Source organism: Barbus barbus (genome assembly GCF_936440315.1).
Source record: "Barbus barbus genome assembly, chromosome: 15".
Taxonomy (NCBI): Eukaryota; Metazoa; Chordata; class Actinopteri; order Cypriniformes; family Cyprinidae; genus Barbus; species Barbus barbus.
In genome coordinates this window covers 500,381-517,666 of record NC_136743.1, presented here as the reverse complement: position 1 = coordinate 517,666, position 17,286 = coordinate 500,381, and the positions used below count along the sequence as shown (strand labels likewise).

Here is a 17,286-nt window from a genome sequence, read left to right as displayed (position 1 = left end):
AGTAGTAGTAGCCCTTTATTGTCACTAGTCACAAATACCAGCGAAATTAGCCATCAACCTGTCCATACATATACATACAATATGACAACGGGGTAGACAGGACAGGAAGACAGGGAATTGAGGAAGAAATACAGCATAACATGAGGAGGGGGGGGGATAACCCCCAAACTATGCTCCCTAGGGAGTACAGTGTGAGAACAGGAAAAACACCCCAGCAACAAAAGCACATAATCAGTACAGCATAGACACACAACTTGCAACAGGGGAGATAATCCAGTTCCGGCAAGCAGCCATCCGGTCCTGCAGCCATTCTCGGCGCCGGTCACAGACCTGCTTGTCAGACTGGCGGTACAAAGCAGCGATGGATCGTGGGTGGGGAGGTGAGTGCAATTTCTGTATATATGTGCGTATGAGTGTATGTAAGAATTCGTGCATTTTGTAGGCCTGGAGAGCCTCCCCCGCTGGCATTCAAAACAAGTTATCTCAGTCCGCAGATTGTGATAGCGACATAGCATGTTGCCATGGAGACAGCCTTGATCAGGACCCAGACAGAGTCAATAATCACCAGGTGACTGTGGAAGGGGGGGAGGAACGCGAGAGCGTCACACTGCAGTGCTCTTCCCGGGGTTGTTTTCAAACAACAGCCTTGTCCGAGGTCAATGTTGGATGAGGGAAGCCGAAAGAAGATAAGATTGCGATTGTTTGGTCTTGGGGCGAGTAGCCGCAATCCGATTTTCACGGCTACTTTCTTTGTCCATTCTGGTCTCCAAATCCATCAATTTTCCTTTGCAAAGCAGTGAGCTTCTCCATAATATTATCCATATTGCTGTTAATAGTCTCAGTCTCAGTGCTGACCGCTCTGCCCACTGCTTCAATCATAACGGGCAGCCTTGTGAGGCTTTTGATGGCTGTTCCCATTTCTCTAATTCTTCGATAATTCTTCGATAGGTAGATATCTTCAATGTCCTCCACGGAAAGAGCCGCCAGACACACGATCCGCCACCTCTCCCATGCGTCCGTCGTGTACCCAGCTGCGAACGTTCCGGCAGGACAGCCCCGAACCCAAGCTTCTCGTCGAGAAGGTGTCAATTGTGTAGAGAGACCAGTTGATCAAATCCATGATTTTTCAGTTTGGAGAGCAGTGCAGAGAGAGTCTCTCGAGTATTAGACAGTAGACGAGACGAGAGAGCAAAGCAGGGAGGGTAAGGGGAGGAGAGGGAAGAAAAATGCGTCCGCCTTCGTTGAGAGCCAAAGTAGAAAAAGTTCATTGCTGTACTCCCCACCATTCCCCCTATTCTACTCTGGTGCTCTGTAGCTCCATCGTTGTGGTCCACTGCTCCACTGTGGTGGACCTCCACTTGCTCTGAGCCGCCTTGGTGGTCTTCAGCTCCACCCAGGACTGGATAAACGCAAGGCACGTGTACGGTGTACATTTTAGGACATCCTCAGACCACAGTCATAAAATTAAACGGTGTCGTGCCTCAGACTGAAAGGCTTCAGGTCTCAGGAAAAACGACATCAGGTCTCGTACAATTAGGCATCAGGCAAAACGGACTCAGATTAAAAGGCATCAGATTAAAAGGCATCAGTTGAAACGGACTCAGATTAAAAGACATCAGATTAAAAGGCATCAGTTGAAACGGACTCAGGTAGAGTATGACGTGTCGCGCTGCCCTGTGTCGACGTGTCCACATCCCCTCTCTGATGCCCATGGAAATGTTCTGTGTAAAGATTGTGTTGCCTGTTCTCATTATTTAAAATGCAAGTCATTTACACATTGACAAACGGGTAAAATTTATAAAATTAAACAATTGATCACATGTAAAACAACACACGTGATATACATAATTCTGTGTTCTTGCCCTTTACTGTATGTTGGTAAAACAAAACGTGCATTGCGCACTAGAATTGTTGAACATATGAGGGCTATCAGGAGACAAGATCACACTTCTCCGGTTTTTCGTCATTTTGAGTCTGCAAGACATTCTTTATCTGAGTTCTAATTCCTGGGCATTGAGAGGGTTCTTTTGCGGAGGAGAGATGGTAACCGTGATAGAAAATTGTTACAAAGAGACAGAGATGGGCACTCCAGTTAGTGACTCTGACTCGAGTCGCACTCAAGTGGAGAGGACATTTTCAGGAGGAAAACCCTGAACAGAAATAGTTTTTAGTTTTTTTTGTCACATGGCCTCTCATGCATCTAAATGTAAAAATACAATACATGTAAAAAATGATTTCTTTATTTACTTTGTCTGGAACTTTGCTTGAAAGAAAATATTGAGGCCACGCCTCTTAGAACTTTACCTGAATACTTATATCATAAAGAAATAATTTATTTGTATGGTTTTGTCATATCTGTGTCAAATATTTCCTTATGTGGCATGGTGTATCGGACTCTTATTATAGAATTTGATTACAGAAAAACTGTTTTGAACATGGTAATGGATTAAAACATAAGTAACAGGCTGGATGTACATTAACCTTTACCTCTTTTTTTTTTTACAAAGCAGATCATATATTTTGTCTATAGCCTATAAAACAGCTTCGTAAATATGACGATTTCAATAAATGAGGATTCTGAATGGGATTTTTTTAGCAAGCCATTAAATGACTTGAGACTCGACTCGGACTCCAAATTAAAGACTTGTGAACATCTCTGCAAAGATAGGCTTTTTGTGTTGAAATCATTAACCCCAGCAGGATTAAATGAAGGGGCGACGCAGAATGAAAAAGTTTAGCAGGAGTCACGGTAGTAGAGGTGGTGCAACTATAACGACGAGAATAATCCCGCTAAACTGCAGTGGAAACACAAACCGAGTTGAGAAGGCTTCTTTGTGAGAATTGAGATGCGCTGTGGTCTTGCTGCTCTACTGACAGCATGTTATACGGAGTGAGGAGTGCAACTCTCTTGTCGTCTGTGTTCTTCTCTTTGTTCTAATGTTCACATTAGAGTGCACATACTATCAACAAACTCCATCTTTTCACTGCAGAGGAAACAGAAGCTGCATCTGAAGTGGCATTAGATGTACACAGACTGTTTAATGAATCTGAGGTGCCATAAATGCATTTACACCACAAAATTTCAAATGCATAAATTTTATAAGATTAATGTTTTAAATATTTTTAAACATACAAGTTAAAAATGTTGGGGAAAATGCAATGTTCTAATGGACCAGTCATTAGTCATTCTTTCAAACGGCTGATTCATTCAAAAACGAGGCAAGTGACTACTGTCTTTATGAAAGGGTAACTGAATCATTGACTCACTTGATTCATTCAAAAACATGGATTCATTCAGTATCTCAACACCGCTGTGTTGCTCGGAGACACAAAACAGTTCTGCTGTGGCTTTGATTGAAACTTCGTCAGCTAACTTGATTAAAAACAGTCAATATTGTATTACAAATTGCGAACTTTGTGTCTGCTTCACTCACAATGAAGAACTTCCACGCCGACGACATGTTTACATGCAGATGTGAGCGTAAGAGCGCTGTGAGATGAGGGGTGTTCGATTTGAAGCAGCAGAGCGCAGACCGATCGGAAGTACCGCGAGAGTGAGAGCCATCTGTTCTCTGTAGCTCTCGCGGTGCTTTGATGTCATACAGCGATTGGTCTGTGCGGCGCTGCTTCAAGTCGAACCGAGAAAGGGACTTTGGTCGAACACGCTCCTGTCTACGAGCTTCTCTCTCTCCGTCCAGACAACCCCCCCCCTCAAAAAAACTCTTCTAGACGATTCACATAAATGACAAATTTTGATCCAAAACGCCATACTGTAAGGAAGTTATTTTCTACGGCCACGAAAATATAATTTCTTAGAGTTGCTATGAAATTACACTGAATATTCGCTGGATGAACAGATTAGTTGATGGTAACTCGATGGTGTTGAAACTCAGCAAGAATGTGGCTCTACAGGAGCAGGAATGAGGAATCTGCTTTACAGACTTACAGATAAACTTGTTTTGGGAACGTTACTTAAACGTATTTAAACTCATCGGTTCAGGGAAAGAGAAACCGAAGTGTTATTGAGCTGTTGTGTGCTTTTGTCTCTGTATTCAAGCAGAAAAATGGCAGAAGGCAGAACTTCAGTGGATCGGGAGGAGTTCTTGTGTCCAGTGTGTCTGGATCTCCTGAGGGATCCTGTGACTACTTCATGTGGACACAGTTACTGTAAGAGCTGTATTACAGGCTGCTGGGATCAGGAGGATGAGAAGAGAGTCTACAGCTGCCCTCAGTGCAGACAGACCTTCAGTCCAAGACCTGCTTTAGCTACAAACACCATGCTGGCTGAAGTGGTGGAGAAACTGAAGAAGACCAAACTCTCTGCTGACTGTGAAGCTGGAGCTGGAGATGTTCAGTGTGACGTCTGTACTGGAAGAAAATACAAAGCTGTCAAGTCCTGTCTGGAGTGTCTGGAGTCTTACTGTCGGAGTCATTTTGAGCGGCATGAGGAGTTTTGCTCAGGAAAACCACACAAAGTGACTGATGCCACTGGACGACTGCAGGAGATGATCTGCCAGAAACATGACAAGCTCCTTGAGGTTTTCTGTCGCACTGACCAGAACTGTATATGTGTGCTGTGTACGATGGATGAACATAAAAACCACGACACTGTATCAGCTGCAGACCAGAGGACAGAGAAACAGGTATTTAAAACTACACACTGATGAAATATTGCTAAACAATCTTTATGCTTCATTTTATTCATGTATGATGATTGTAACCGATCATCACTTCTAGAATTTGATCCTATTATATTAAATTCAAGTTTATGTGTTTAGCGCTTTTCACGATGCAAATCGTTGCAAAGCAGCTTTACAGAAAATTAATGTTTCTCCATTATATTTAGTAATAGCTTATCAGTGGTGACTATCTCATGTTGATGTCCATATGGCAGAAATGTACAGTAAAAATCAAGCAGTTAGTTAATATCATGTAATCAAACAGACGGTGAACACTTAACAGCAATGATTAAATGTTGCAATCAAACTTATAGCAAAGTTTTGTATGCTGTCTGAGGGTTGGCATCAACTGCGGTCTTCTGGGGGGTTGGCATCATCTCTTCTCTGGTGTTTGGTCATCTCAGGTCTTTGTAAGTGTTGGATCCAGACTGAAGTCTCTGTAATTCCTACAGAGAAGGAAATAAAGAAAAAATAGCGTTCCAACTAAGCAAAAAATGATGTGTTCAACCCAAGCAAAAGAATGTTTATGTGCATTTGATCAGATGTAACTGAAGTACGAGGTTATGCGATACATTACTTGAATGCTTGGCTAAAGAGATGTGTCTTTAATCTAGATTTAAACAGAGAGAGTGTGTCTGAACCCTGAACATTATCAGGAAGGCTATTCCAGAGTTTGAGAGCCAAATGTGAAAAAGCTCTACCTCCTTTAGTGTCAAGTCAAGTCACCTTTATTTATATAGCGTTTTTAACAATACAGATTGAGTCAAAGCAACTGCACAATATCAAAATAGGGAAATAGTGTGATGGTTCTTGAAAGAACTTGTGATGGTTCTACCATACTTGTAACAAGGAGTAGAATGTACAGTTTTAGCTATATGGAGTTTACACAAGACTAGATATAATCTCTTTGCTGCAGAATTTCAACACCACTAACATCATTTCCATGTGACAGTATTAAATCTAGATTTCGACAATGAGTAGGTCCTGACACGTGTTGTCTAACCCCAATAGAGTTCAGAATGTCTATGAATGCTGATCCTAATGCATCTTTTTCATTATCGACATCAACAATCACCAACAATTAAGACTTTATCTGCAGCCAGTACTAACTCAGATAGAAAATCAGCAAATTCTTTAATAAAGTCTGTGTGGTGCCCTGGTGACCTGTATACAGTAGCCAGTACAAATCACAGGGGATTTATCACTAACACGTGTTTCTCTAGATAATGTTATACGCAGCACCATAACTTCAAACGAGTTATACTTAAAGCCTGCCCTCTGAGAAATACTGAGAATATTGCTATAAATTGTAGCAACACCTCCCCCTTTACCTTTTGGACGTGGCTCATTTATATAGCAGTAATCTTGGGGGGTGGACTCATTTAGAGTAATGTATTCATCTGGTTTTAGCCATGTTTCTGTCAAACAGAGCAAATCTAGGTTATGATCATTGATCAAATCATTTACAAAAAGTGCTTTCGTAGAAAGGGACCTGATATTCAGTAAGCCAAGCTTTATCATTTGTTTCTCTGTATTATATACATTTTTCATTTGTTGAGCATCAGTTAAATTGTTACTCTTAATTTGGTTTGGATGTTTTCTGTATTTTCTAGTTCGGAGAACAGACACAGTCTCTATAGTGTGATATCTAGGTGAAGGAGTCTCTATGTGCTGAGAATTAACTGACTTCTGTGACGTGAGGCGGCTAGCAGACGGTTGGTTTAGCCAGTCTGTCTGCTTCCTGACCTGGGCCCCAGTTAGTCAAGTACGAACTCTAAGACTATGTGCCATATTTCTAGAGAGAAGAGCGGCACCACCCTAGGAGGGATGAAGACCATCTCTTTTCAATAGGTCAGGTCTGCCCCAAAAACTTGTCCAATTGTCTATAAAGTCTATGTTATTCTGCGGGCACCACTTAGACATCCAGCCATTGAGTGACGACAGTCTGCTATGAATCTCATCGCCACGGTAAGCAGGGAGCGGACCAGAGCTTATTACAGTGTCTGACATTGTATTTGCAAGTTCACACACCTCTTTAACATTATATTTAGTGATCTCCGACTGGCGAAGTCAAACATCATTAGCGCAGACGTGTATAACAATCTTACTGAATTTATGTTTAGCATTAGCCAGCACTTTTAAATTTGCCAAGATGTCAGGCGCTCTGGCTCCCGGTAAATATTGGACTATGGTGGCTGGTGTCTCTATTTTCATGTTCCGTACAATAGAATCGCCAATAACTAGAGCACTTTCATCAGGTTTCTCAGTGGATGCGTCACTGAGTGGGGAGAACCTCTTTGATGTTCTGATCGGAACGGAAGAGTGGTGTTTTGACCCGCGACTAGGCCGCCTCACAGTCACCCAGCTGCCCTGCTGCACGGGCTCTACCGGAACCGAACAATGTACAGGATTCCCTGAGCTAGTCGCATCCAAAGCAGTATCTACAGCCCTCACATTCTTACTATCCTCAACTAAAGTTTGGATGCGTGTCTCTAATTCTGAAAACTTCTCTGTCAGCCTAACTATTTCCCTGCATTTATCACATGTGAATCCCTCATCGCCAACAGAGAGAGAGAAACTGTACGTGTGACAAGAGGTGCAAACAATAATAGCAGGAGAAGAAGCCATTACTCACCATGACTGATGAATGATTCACTTACCACTGCTGTTTGATGAACTCATGAAAATCCAAGCGAGAGAGAAATGAAACGGAGTGAGAAAAAAGAAAACAATAATAGGAACGCAAATGGAACCGTGAATGACAAGCTAACCGGCTAACGAATACTAACGCGCTGCACGTGCGCTGCACTCGCGGTTTTAGATTAAAAGTGAACAATCAAATTAGTTAGATTAGTTTGATAGATAATATCAGAAATATGGTGGGAATTAAGTTATATTTTATCACATTAAACAACAGAGAGTGAAAGTAAGATAGAGATTCAACAGAAAAGCCTAGCTACACGGAGCTACAATCGCACACCTCTCAGCAGCACAACAGACAGGAACCGGATGTTCAACCATACCGTAAGTTCATAATCATCAAAATGCATTGCAAAACAGTGCCTAGTTCTACAACCTGGCTACACTTGAATACCTGTATAGTTTTGTAATCAATCTATGAGTATGTCATGATCTATAGTGTCGAATGCAGCACTAAAGTCAAGTAAAGTAAAACTGGCAATGAGATGCAGCCTTGGTCTGATGCAAGAAGCAAGTAATTTGTAATTTTAACAAGTGCAGTTTCTGTGCTAATGATGGGGAACCTATAGCCATTGTTTATCATTTGAGATAAGTAACATTTAAACTGCCTCACCGCACGTTTACTGGATTCATCTGATCACATGATGATTTGGTGCCAGTAGTTTTCTGTGAGATTCACTATCATGTGTTTGTCCTGCAGAAGCAGCTGAAGAAGAAGCAGAAGACGCTCCAGCAGAGAATCCAGCAGAGGGAGAAAGATCTTCAGCAGCTGAGAGAGGCTGTGGAGTCTCATAAGGTGTGTCTGGAGAAGAAGAGAAGTTTGTCTCAGTCTCAGTTCAGACTCACTGAAGCCTGAATCACTGTGTGTCCTAACAGCGCTCTGCACAGACAGCAGTGGAGGACAGTGAGAGGATCTTTACTGAGCTCATCCACTCCATTGACAGAAGCCGCTCTGAGCTGATACGGCTGATCAGAGATCAGGAAAAGCAAGCAGTGAGTGGAGCTGAAGGACGACTAGAGCGACTGGAGCAGGAGATCAATGATCTGAGGAGGAGAGACGCTGAGCTGGAGCAGCTTTCACACACACAGGATCACATCCAGTTCCTGCAGGTAACACAGATCTAGAAGAACAGCATCATAGTGGACTTGAGCAGATCCTGCTGTGACAGGAGACTCAAGTCAAGTCAAGTCACCTTTATTTATATAGCGCTTTTAACAATACAGATTGTGTCAAAGCAACTTTACAATATCAAAATAGGGAAATAGTGTGTCAATGTAAAATGACAAGACTAAACACTCATTTTTCAGTTAAAGGCATTTCATTATTGAATTCAGTGATGTCATCGTCCAGCACAGTTCAGTTTAAATCTGTGCAATCAGGTCGACGATATCGCTGGAAATGAAGCGTCCCCAACTAAGCAAGACAGAGGCGACAATGGCAAGGAACCAAAACTCCATCGGTGACAGAATGGAGAAAAAAAACTTTGGGAGAAACTAGGCTCAGTTGGGGGGCCAGTTCTCCTCTGGCCAGTCAATTCCAGCAGTTCAATTCCGATGGCCATCTAGGTGAAGAGGTCTTCACTGGGGATCTGTCTCTGGGGCTCATCTAGGTGTCTGATCTTCGCTGACGTTCAGGGCTGTAGATGTCATCTCTAGGTGTTGATTCACCATCTGGACTGGATCCGGGTGACTGCAGTGACCATCTGATCTGGATACAGACCGGATCGGGTGGCTACGGTGACCTCGGAATAAGAAAGAAACAAACAATATTAGCGTAGATGCTATTCTTCTAACAATGTAACAAGTACATTGTGTGTTATGGGGAGTCTTCTCGGTTCCGATTGACCTAATTAATCCAGCCTAACAATCCTTTAATGGATTTAAATAATAGAAGTGTATTAGTGTGTTATGTGTAAGCCAGGTTAAAGAGATGAGTCTTTAATCTAGATTTAAACTGACAGAGTGTGTCTGCCTCCCGAACAGTGTTAGGTAGATTGTTCCAGAGTTTGGGAGCTAAATAGGAAAAGGATCTGCCGCATGCTGTTGATTTTGATATTCTAGGTATTATCAAACGGCCAGAGTTTTGAGAACGCAGCAGACGTGGAGGACTATAATGTGATAAGAGCTCGCTCAAGTACTGAGGAGCTAAAACATTCAGGGCTTTATAAATAATGAACAAGATTTTAAAATCTATACGATGTTTAAGCGCAAGTCAGCTGCCCGCGGCTCTCCCAAGCCTGCCGGCAGAGAGTATGGCAAGCCTGCCGGGCACTGCTCACCCAAGCCCAGAGCCAGTCCCTCGAAAGCACTATGCCATGCCTGCGCCTCCAGAGGGCCCTCCCGTGCCAGCTCCTCGCAAGCACCCTCCAGTGCCCGCTGTTGTATATTTGGTTGCATTGTTATTTAACTACAGCACCCAGAATGCACTGTTACTTTCCGGAAATGTTCTGGTTGAAGTTTATATATATAAAACGAAGTAAACACATAGCAGTTGAGCAAGCTAACTTGTGTGTCATCTTATTCTTATTGCAACGTTCATTTCTTTCACAAAGACACGACAAAGTGGCGACGAGAACTCAAGCACTCATGCGTGTGTTATGAGAACGAGGAAAAAAAAGCGGTTTTGTGTGAAACGAGAGAAAATACGAGCCGGCTGCTTTTTCACGTCTGGTAAAGGGGGAGGACAGACAACGATTCAGATAAGTGACTAAATTGATTGTTAACGACTGGAAACGGAACAAAATGGCATCAGTTTTCGGCTGTATGGGTCCGTTTGATGAAAGCAGTGAGCAGTGGAGTTCTTATACAGAACGTTTTGAGTACTTTGTGGAAGCAAATAATATTGATCAAGATAAAATGGTACCCACATTTTTAAGTGTGATGGGTCCAAAGACATTCACGCTGTTGCGTAACCTCCTACAACCAGAGAAACCGGGAGAGAAAACGTATGAGCAAATAGTGAATACTCTCAAAGCTCATTTCTCTCCAAAGCCATTAGTAATTGCAGAGAGATTTCGGTTTCACCGACGAAATCAACTAGAAGGAGAAACTGTCACAATGTTTGTGGCAGTGCTAAAAAAAGTAGCTGAACATTGCGAATTTGGTGATACACTGAATGACACACTTCGGGACAGATTAGTGTGCGGACTTCGCTGTGAGGGAATTCAGAAAAGACTATTAACTGAGAGCAACATAACACTACAAAGAGCAATAGAACTGAGCGTGGCTATGGAATTAGCTGCTAAGGAAGCTCAGCAACTGAGCTCAAACAGCAAAGTGTATAAAATGGACACTGAAAAACAAATGGAAAATAAAGCCCCATGTTTTCGCTGTGGCAAGACTGGGCACTCACATGCCACATGCTGGTTTAAGGACATGGAGTGCCGCAGTTGTAAAAAGAAAGGACACATAGAGCGTGCATGTAGAAATAAAGCAGAAAAAGGGAAAATGCAGCAGAAAACAACATTCAGAAGGAAACAAAAGAAACAAGTATTCACAGTTGACCAAGAGTACAAGAGGGGTACAGACACATCGGATGATGAACTTTCTTTGCATGTGCTTACTGTGGCAGGGGAAACAAAGTCATACAAAGTCACAGCGCTGCTGGAAGGACAGCCAGTGAAGATGGAGATTGACACTGGTGCTGCGGTGTCGCTTGTGTCGGATGTGGTATACAGCAAAATACTGAGCCACCTGCCACTTAAACCACCCGATGTGACCCTTAAAACGTACACTGGCGAATCAGTGACCATGAAAGGGCTCCTCCAGGTAACCGTTGAACTAAACAAACAAACAAAAAAATTGCCATTGTATGTGGTTTCAGGTGATTACCCCTCACTGATGGGACGTTCCTGGCTAGAGAAACTGCAGGTGAACTGGCAGGCCTTACACATGATGACATCACAAAAACTGGATTTAGAGGGTGTCCTTCGGAAACATAGCGACATTTTCAAAAAGGAGTTAGGCAGCATGGAAGGGATCAATGTAAAATTGACTGTTGAGCCGGAATGCCAGCCACAATTCTTAAAGTCCCGACCTTTGCCATATGCACTCAAACCCCAAGTTGAGGCAAGCTTAAATGAACTTGTGAAGGAGGGTGTGCTGGAACCAGTCAGTGTAAGCAAGTGGGCAACACCTATTGTTCCAGTTTTAAAGAAAGATGGTGGCATAAGAATTTGCGGGGATTTTAAAGTCACGGTGAACCCAGTGTTGTTTGCAGAACAATACCCCTTACCCCTCATAAATGACCTCTTTGCAGGACTGACCGGAGGACAGAAATTCAGTAAAATTGATCTCAACCAAGCATATCTGCAAATGCATGTGGAGGAACAGTCAAGAGAACTACTGACCATCAACACACACAAGGGCCTATTTCGGTATAAGCGTTTACCATTTGGAATCACTTCGGCTCCGTCCCTGTTTCAGCGAGCGATGGACCAGATCCTGGCGGGCCTTCCAGGAGTAGTATGTTACTTAGATGACATTCTTGTGACTGGAAATGACGATGAATCACACCTGCAGCACCTGGACGCTACCCTCAAGAGACTGAAAGAGTACGGATTGAGAGTACGGAGGGACAAATGTGAATTTTTCCAGCCTGCAGTTGAGTACCTGGGCCACGTTATCGATGCCTCTGGTCTGCATACGTCCCCAGCTAAGGTTAAGGCCATAGTGGATGCTCCAACGCCCAAAAATGTCAGCCAGCTGCGCTCTTTCCTCGGTTTGCTTAATTATTACGGGCGGTTTATTCCAAACATCGCTACTTTGCTGAAACCTCTACACAAATTGTTGTGTCATGAGAAAAGCTGGAGGTGGACTACTGAATGTCAAGAGACATTCAACAGAGCGAAAGAGACTCTGTTAACGTCAAAAGCCCTCACCCATTTTGATCCTTCCTTTCCAATTCAGCTGGCCTGCGACGCTTCTCCATATGGTGTGGGAGCTGTTTTGTCCCACATCATGCCGAATGGTCAAGAGAAGCCGATCGCATTCGCTTCGAGAAGCCTGAACAAAGCCGAAGCAAATTATGCTCAGATTGAACGTGAAGCATTGAGCATTGTGTTTGGAGTGCGTAAGTTTTACCAGTATATTTTCGGAAGGAAGTTTACACTTCTGACCGATCATCGCCCGCTGACTGCGATTTTTGGCCCTCACCATGGCATTCCCTCTCTGGCTGCAAGTAGGATGCAAAGATGGGCTTTGTTATTATCTGCTCACACCTATGACATCAAATACCGGAAGTCAGAATCGCATGGAAACGCAGACGGACTGTCCAGATTGCCTCTTGCTGACCAAGTAAAAGCGACAAAAGCAGCTGAAATTTTCTATTTCAGTCAAGTGGAAAGGACCCCAGTAACAGCTGCACAAGTGCGCAAGGGAACACGAAATGACCCTGTCCTGTCTAAGGTCATGGATATCATCATGTCAGGAAAAGGTGAGAACCATGACCTAGAGCTCAAACCATACCTCACTCGACGTCATGAACTTTCGGTGCAGACAGGGTGTTTGTTGTGGGGAAGGAGAGTGATCATTCCACCAGCGTTGCGCAAATCAGTGCTGAAACAGCTGCATGCGGGACACTGTAGAATGGTCCGCATGAAAGAGATTGCCAGGAGCTACTTTTGGTGGCCAGGAGTGGACGGACAAATTGAAGAGAAGGCAAGAACATGTACGTCATGTCAAAGCATACGCAACGTACCACAACTGGCACCGCTACACCCATGGGAATATCCAGAGAAACCGTGGCATTGCATTCATGCTGATTTTGCAGGTCCAGTCGAGGACAAAATGTTGCTGGTCGTCATTGATGCACACAGTAAGTGGCCTGAAGTGGCCATCATGAAATCTACTTCAGCAGAAAAGACAATTGAGAAGTTGGGAGAAATTTTCAGTAGATTTGGACCACCAGTGCAGTTTGTCTCAGACAATGGACCCCAATTTATTTCGCATGAGATGGGCACATTTCTACTTGCAAATGGAGTGCAACATATCAAGTCATCACCCTACCATCCTGCAACAAATGGGCTAGCAGAAAGGTTCGTTCAGACCATGAAACATGCTTTGAAAGCTTCGATTGGACAAGGCACCTTTCATCAACGCCTTCATGACTTCTTGCTGTCCTATCGCAGTACTGCGCATGCAACTACCAAAGTGTCACCAGCTTATTTGTTGTTCAATCGGGAGCTCAGGACAAGTTTCGAGCTACTTAAACCAGCAACCCTCAAGGAAACTGTCCTACAACAACAAGAAAATCAGGTACAGCGACGGAAACTGCGAGCCAAAGACAGAACCTTCTTGACAGGCTCATCAGTGCTGGCCCGGAACTATGGCACCGGTCCAAAATGGGTTCCAGCTACTGTGGAGACCCAGACAGGTCCCGTGTCCTACAGAGTTAAAACTGCTGGGAATCTTCTATGGAGGCGACATACTGATCAGTTGCTGAGCGGAGTCAGTACATTCACTGACCTTCCTGAAGGTATCGACGATCATGATCAAGAAGGTGCCAACTCACCAGTTTCTGTGACCGTCCTTACCGAGCCTGGTGAGACCCCAAATTCCCCATCTACTAAAGAATTGTCATCCCCGGATGTTTCGACAGAAAATGGAAATCAAGTAGGCCGCCGATATCCAATGAGGGAGCGGCGTCAACCTCAACGGTTTCTGGATTATACTTAGTTAGGGGCTACCCTTATTGCATCGGGGCAGAATAATCCCCTAAGGGTAAGCTAGGGTATGAGGTAGTCCACCCTCATTCCCAGGGAATTAGTTGTGTTAAGTTACCAAGGACATTTAACAAGGAAAACTGAATGTTCTGAGAATTTCTGTATATATATATATATATATATATATATATGTATATATATATATATATATATATATATATATATATATATATATATATATATATATATATGTATATATATATATATATATATATATATGTATGTATATATATATATATATATATATATATAAAAAATGTTCATAGAATGTTAAGGTGAAACTGTATGTTATACATTCATTCTGCATGGTGCTAGTTCAAAGTTACTAAGCTGACCTTAAAAGTAAGGGGGGAGGAGATGTTGTATATTTGGTTGCATTGTTATTTAACTACAGCACCCAGAATGCACTGTTACTTTCCGGAAATGTTCTGGTTGAAGTTTATATATATAAAACGAAGTAAACACATAGCAGTTGAGCAAGCTAACTTGTGTGTCATCTTATTCTTATTGCAACGTTCATTTCTTTCACAAAGACACGACACCCGCCTCTCCAGGGCCAGTCCCCAGACCGCAGGAGTCCCCAGATCCACCATGGCCACCTGAGATCCCTGACCCACCATGGTCCCTCGAGTCTCCTGTTCCGCCCTGGAGGCCTCTCCAGTATCCTGCCCTGCACCGGCCTCCAGGGCGCCCGCCTGGCGATCTGTCACGTGTGTGTGTGGACTGCATATGGACTGCACTCGCTTCAAACTTCAACCAGACCATCTCCGCATCCTCAGCCAATGCCCAAGACGTCACTTCAAAGACTACTGAACTCTCAACCAATCAGACACTTCAGGGACCCCCTTTCCTGCAAGGACGACGACAAAAGGGATTCCCTTAGCAAAGCAAGCAACACCTCCAGGTTCTAACTGAATCAGGTGCAGTAAATATAAATTTCAGCTTCATTGAGAAACTCAAAGCGAGGGTTAAATAAGTGATTGATGGTTGTTAAGGTCTATGCAATTAAACATATTGCTGTAAACTTTGGATTTCACATTTCCATTCTCTTAAACTCATCCTTTCCTCACTTTCTCTCTTTCTGCAACGTGTGAATGTGTGAATGCTTGTGTTCATGTGTTAGATTAGTTTATGTCTTAGGTTTATATAAATAAAATATTATTTATATTGAAAAGAGAAGTATCTTGTGCTCACACGTTAATGTCTTAATCTGCCGATGCTGTTACTGTGCTATTTAATAGTGTTTTCACTATATTTTGGATTTTAATATCCAGTGCAGAGTTTGTTATACGGCTCGTTCAGTGAATCGCCGTAACCGTGATTCTGTTCAAATCCCTATAAAATCATAAATGATTCCCTTTGAGCTAAATTAAACTATTTCTTTAAATTACATATTAATATTACTTTTATTACGTTACAGTAGCTTTTTAATATGCAGGGGAAATTCCAGACATTTAACAAATAACCATTGACATACGTTGAATGAATGTATAGACATACTACAGATTTAAAAACGCTGATCCGTTAGGTGATGTTTTCTCATTAAAATCTTATGATTTCTTATTTATTCAATAGAATGTATAGAAATACTGTGGGATACCAATATAGCAGTGTGGTGGCTTCACATTTATCACATCATGAGCAATTCACTTCTGTTATGAGTCAGTGGTTGGACACTTATTTTGAAGTGTTGTTCCATTCCCAGTGTTTGTGTTTGTTTCCTGTGTTCAGCTCCTTGTGCCTTGTTTGTCTCCATAGTTACCCTTTGTTTGTCTCCATAGCTACCCTTGTTAGTTACCATGACAACTAATCACCTTCACCTGTCCCTTGTGAGCCCCTGGTTTTCTTGTGTATATAAACCCCAGTGTTTTCCCATGTTCATTGTCTGGTGTTGTCTTTAGTGGATGTCTTGTGCGAGTTGTTTTCTGTTTTGCCCTTGTTTATGCTGTTGTGGATTTACGCCGTTTTCTGCCCATGTCTCCCATTGCCTGTGGGATTGTGATTTTCTTAATAAACGGCTATAGTGCACTTGGATCCTCCCCTTTCTCATTTCTGAACACCAGACCTACCATGGATCCAGCATTACAAATTATGCATCTCTGTCAAGGAGATCAGCCCATTGAGGACTATGTGATGGACTTTTTGGAACTGGCACACTTGAATTTTATGGACAAGGTACACATTTATATTTGCTTTTATTCATTTGGCAGACGCTTTTATCCAAAGTGCCTTACTGTTGAGAAAAACTACAAGTGATTTTATCGTGAGATGGTAATAAACATAAGTGCCCATTTTATAAGTTCAGTCATCATTCAGAGCAATAAATGATTGGACAGGAAGATGTTAATGGAAAATAAGAGCATAGAAAAAGTCAAAGAAATAGATTTTGATGAAATAGATGCATGATATTATTTCAGGGAGGGTTATCAGAGCTGCTCAGCATATTATATCAACCTGTCACTGCAGCTGAGCGGCTCTGCATTTACTCTGAGAATCACAGAGGAGTAATGGGTCACTTCTGCTGTAACCCTCACCCCCCAGAGTCCCTTCCCATCCTGGCTGCCTTTCCAGATTCTCGTCCCAATATGGCCTCCATGTCAGAGAATACCTCTGTAAGTAGGAAGCTAATTTCCAGTGTGGGGGACAGGACGCTTATGTTGGGTCAAAGGGGCCGGCATCTCCACAGCCTCTGCACTCTAAAGAACATCCAAGTCCGGGGGTCCCGATTCTGGCACTCCTGCTAATGGTAATGGAAACTGTCATCTTGTGTGTTTGGGCCACACACTGTTCACCTGCTCCTCCCGAGGCAGCGGCAACCACAGCAAAATTTCCCAATACAGCGTTACAGTTCCTCCTGAGGTGATGGAGCCCGCTTTTGAACTCCCAGCCTCCTTTGATACAGACACCGAGGCTGTCCCAGAAGTCTCTGAACCCCTGTCTGTGCTCACTGTACTCTGTGCCTGCCCTGACAGAACCACGGAGGTAGTAGTAGTAGTAGCCCTTTATTGTCACTAGTCACAAATACCAGCGAAATTAGCCATCAACCTGTCCATACATATACATACAATATGACAACGGGGTAGACAGGACAGGAAGACAGGGAATTGAGGAAGAAATACAGCATAACATGAGGAGGGGGGGGGATAACCCCCAAACTATGCTCCCTAGGGAGTACAGTGTGAGAA

General features: G+C 43.0%; 2 protein-coding genes across 2 annotated transcripts in view; one reads left to right on the top strand and one right to left on the bottom strand.

Moving 5' to 3' along the window:
- LOC306881006 (transcriptional repressor p66-alpha) overlaps positions 1-17,286 on the bottom strand; it is a 166,619-nt gene that overhangs the window by 44,459 nt on the left and 104,874 nt on the right. The gene's annotated exons all lie outside the window — the stretch shown is intronic.
- Positions 3,966-16,395, top strand: LOC306880887 (uncharacterized protein). The gene is made up of 4 exons (XM_079434689.1): positions 3,966-4,643; positions 8,080-8,175; positions 8,256-8,489; positions 14,635-16,395. Exons 1-4 carry the CDS (start codon positions 4,065-4,067, stop codon positions 15,010-15,012), a joined length of 1,287 nt encoding a protein of 428 aa, XP_079290815.1. The 5' UTR covers positions 3,966-4,064; the 3' UTR covers positions 15,013-16,395.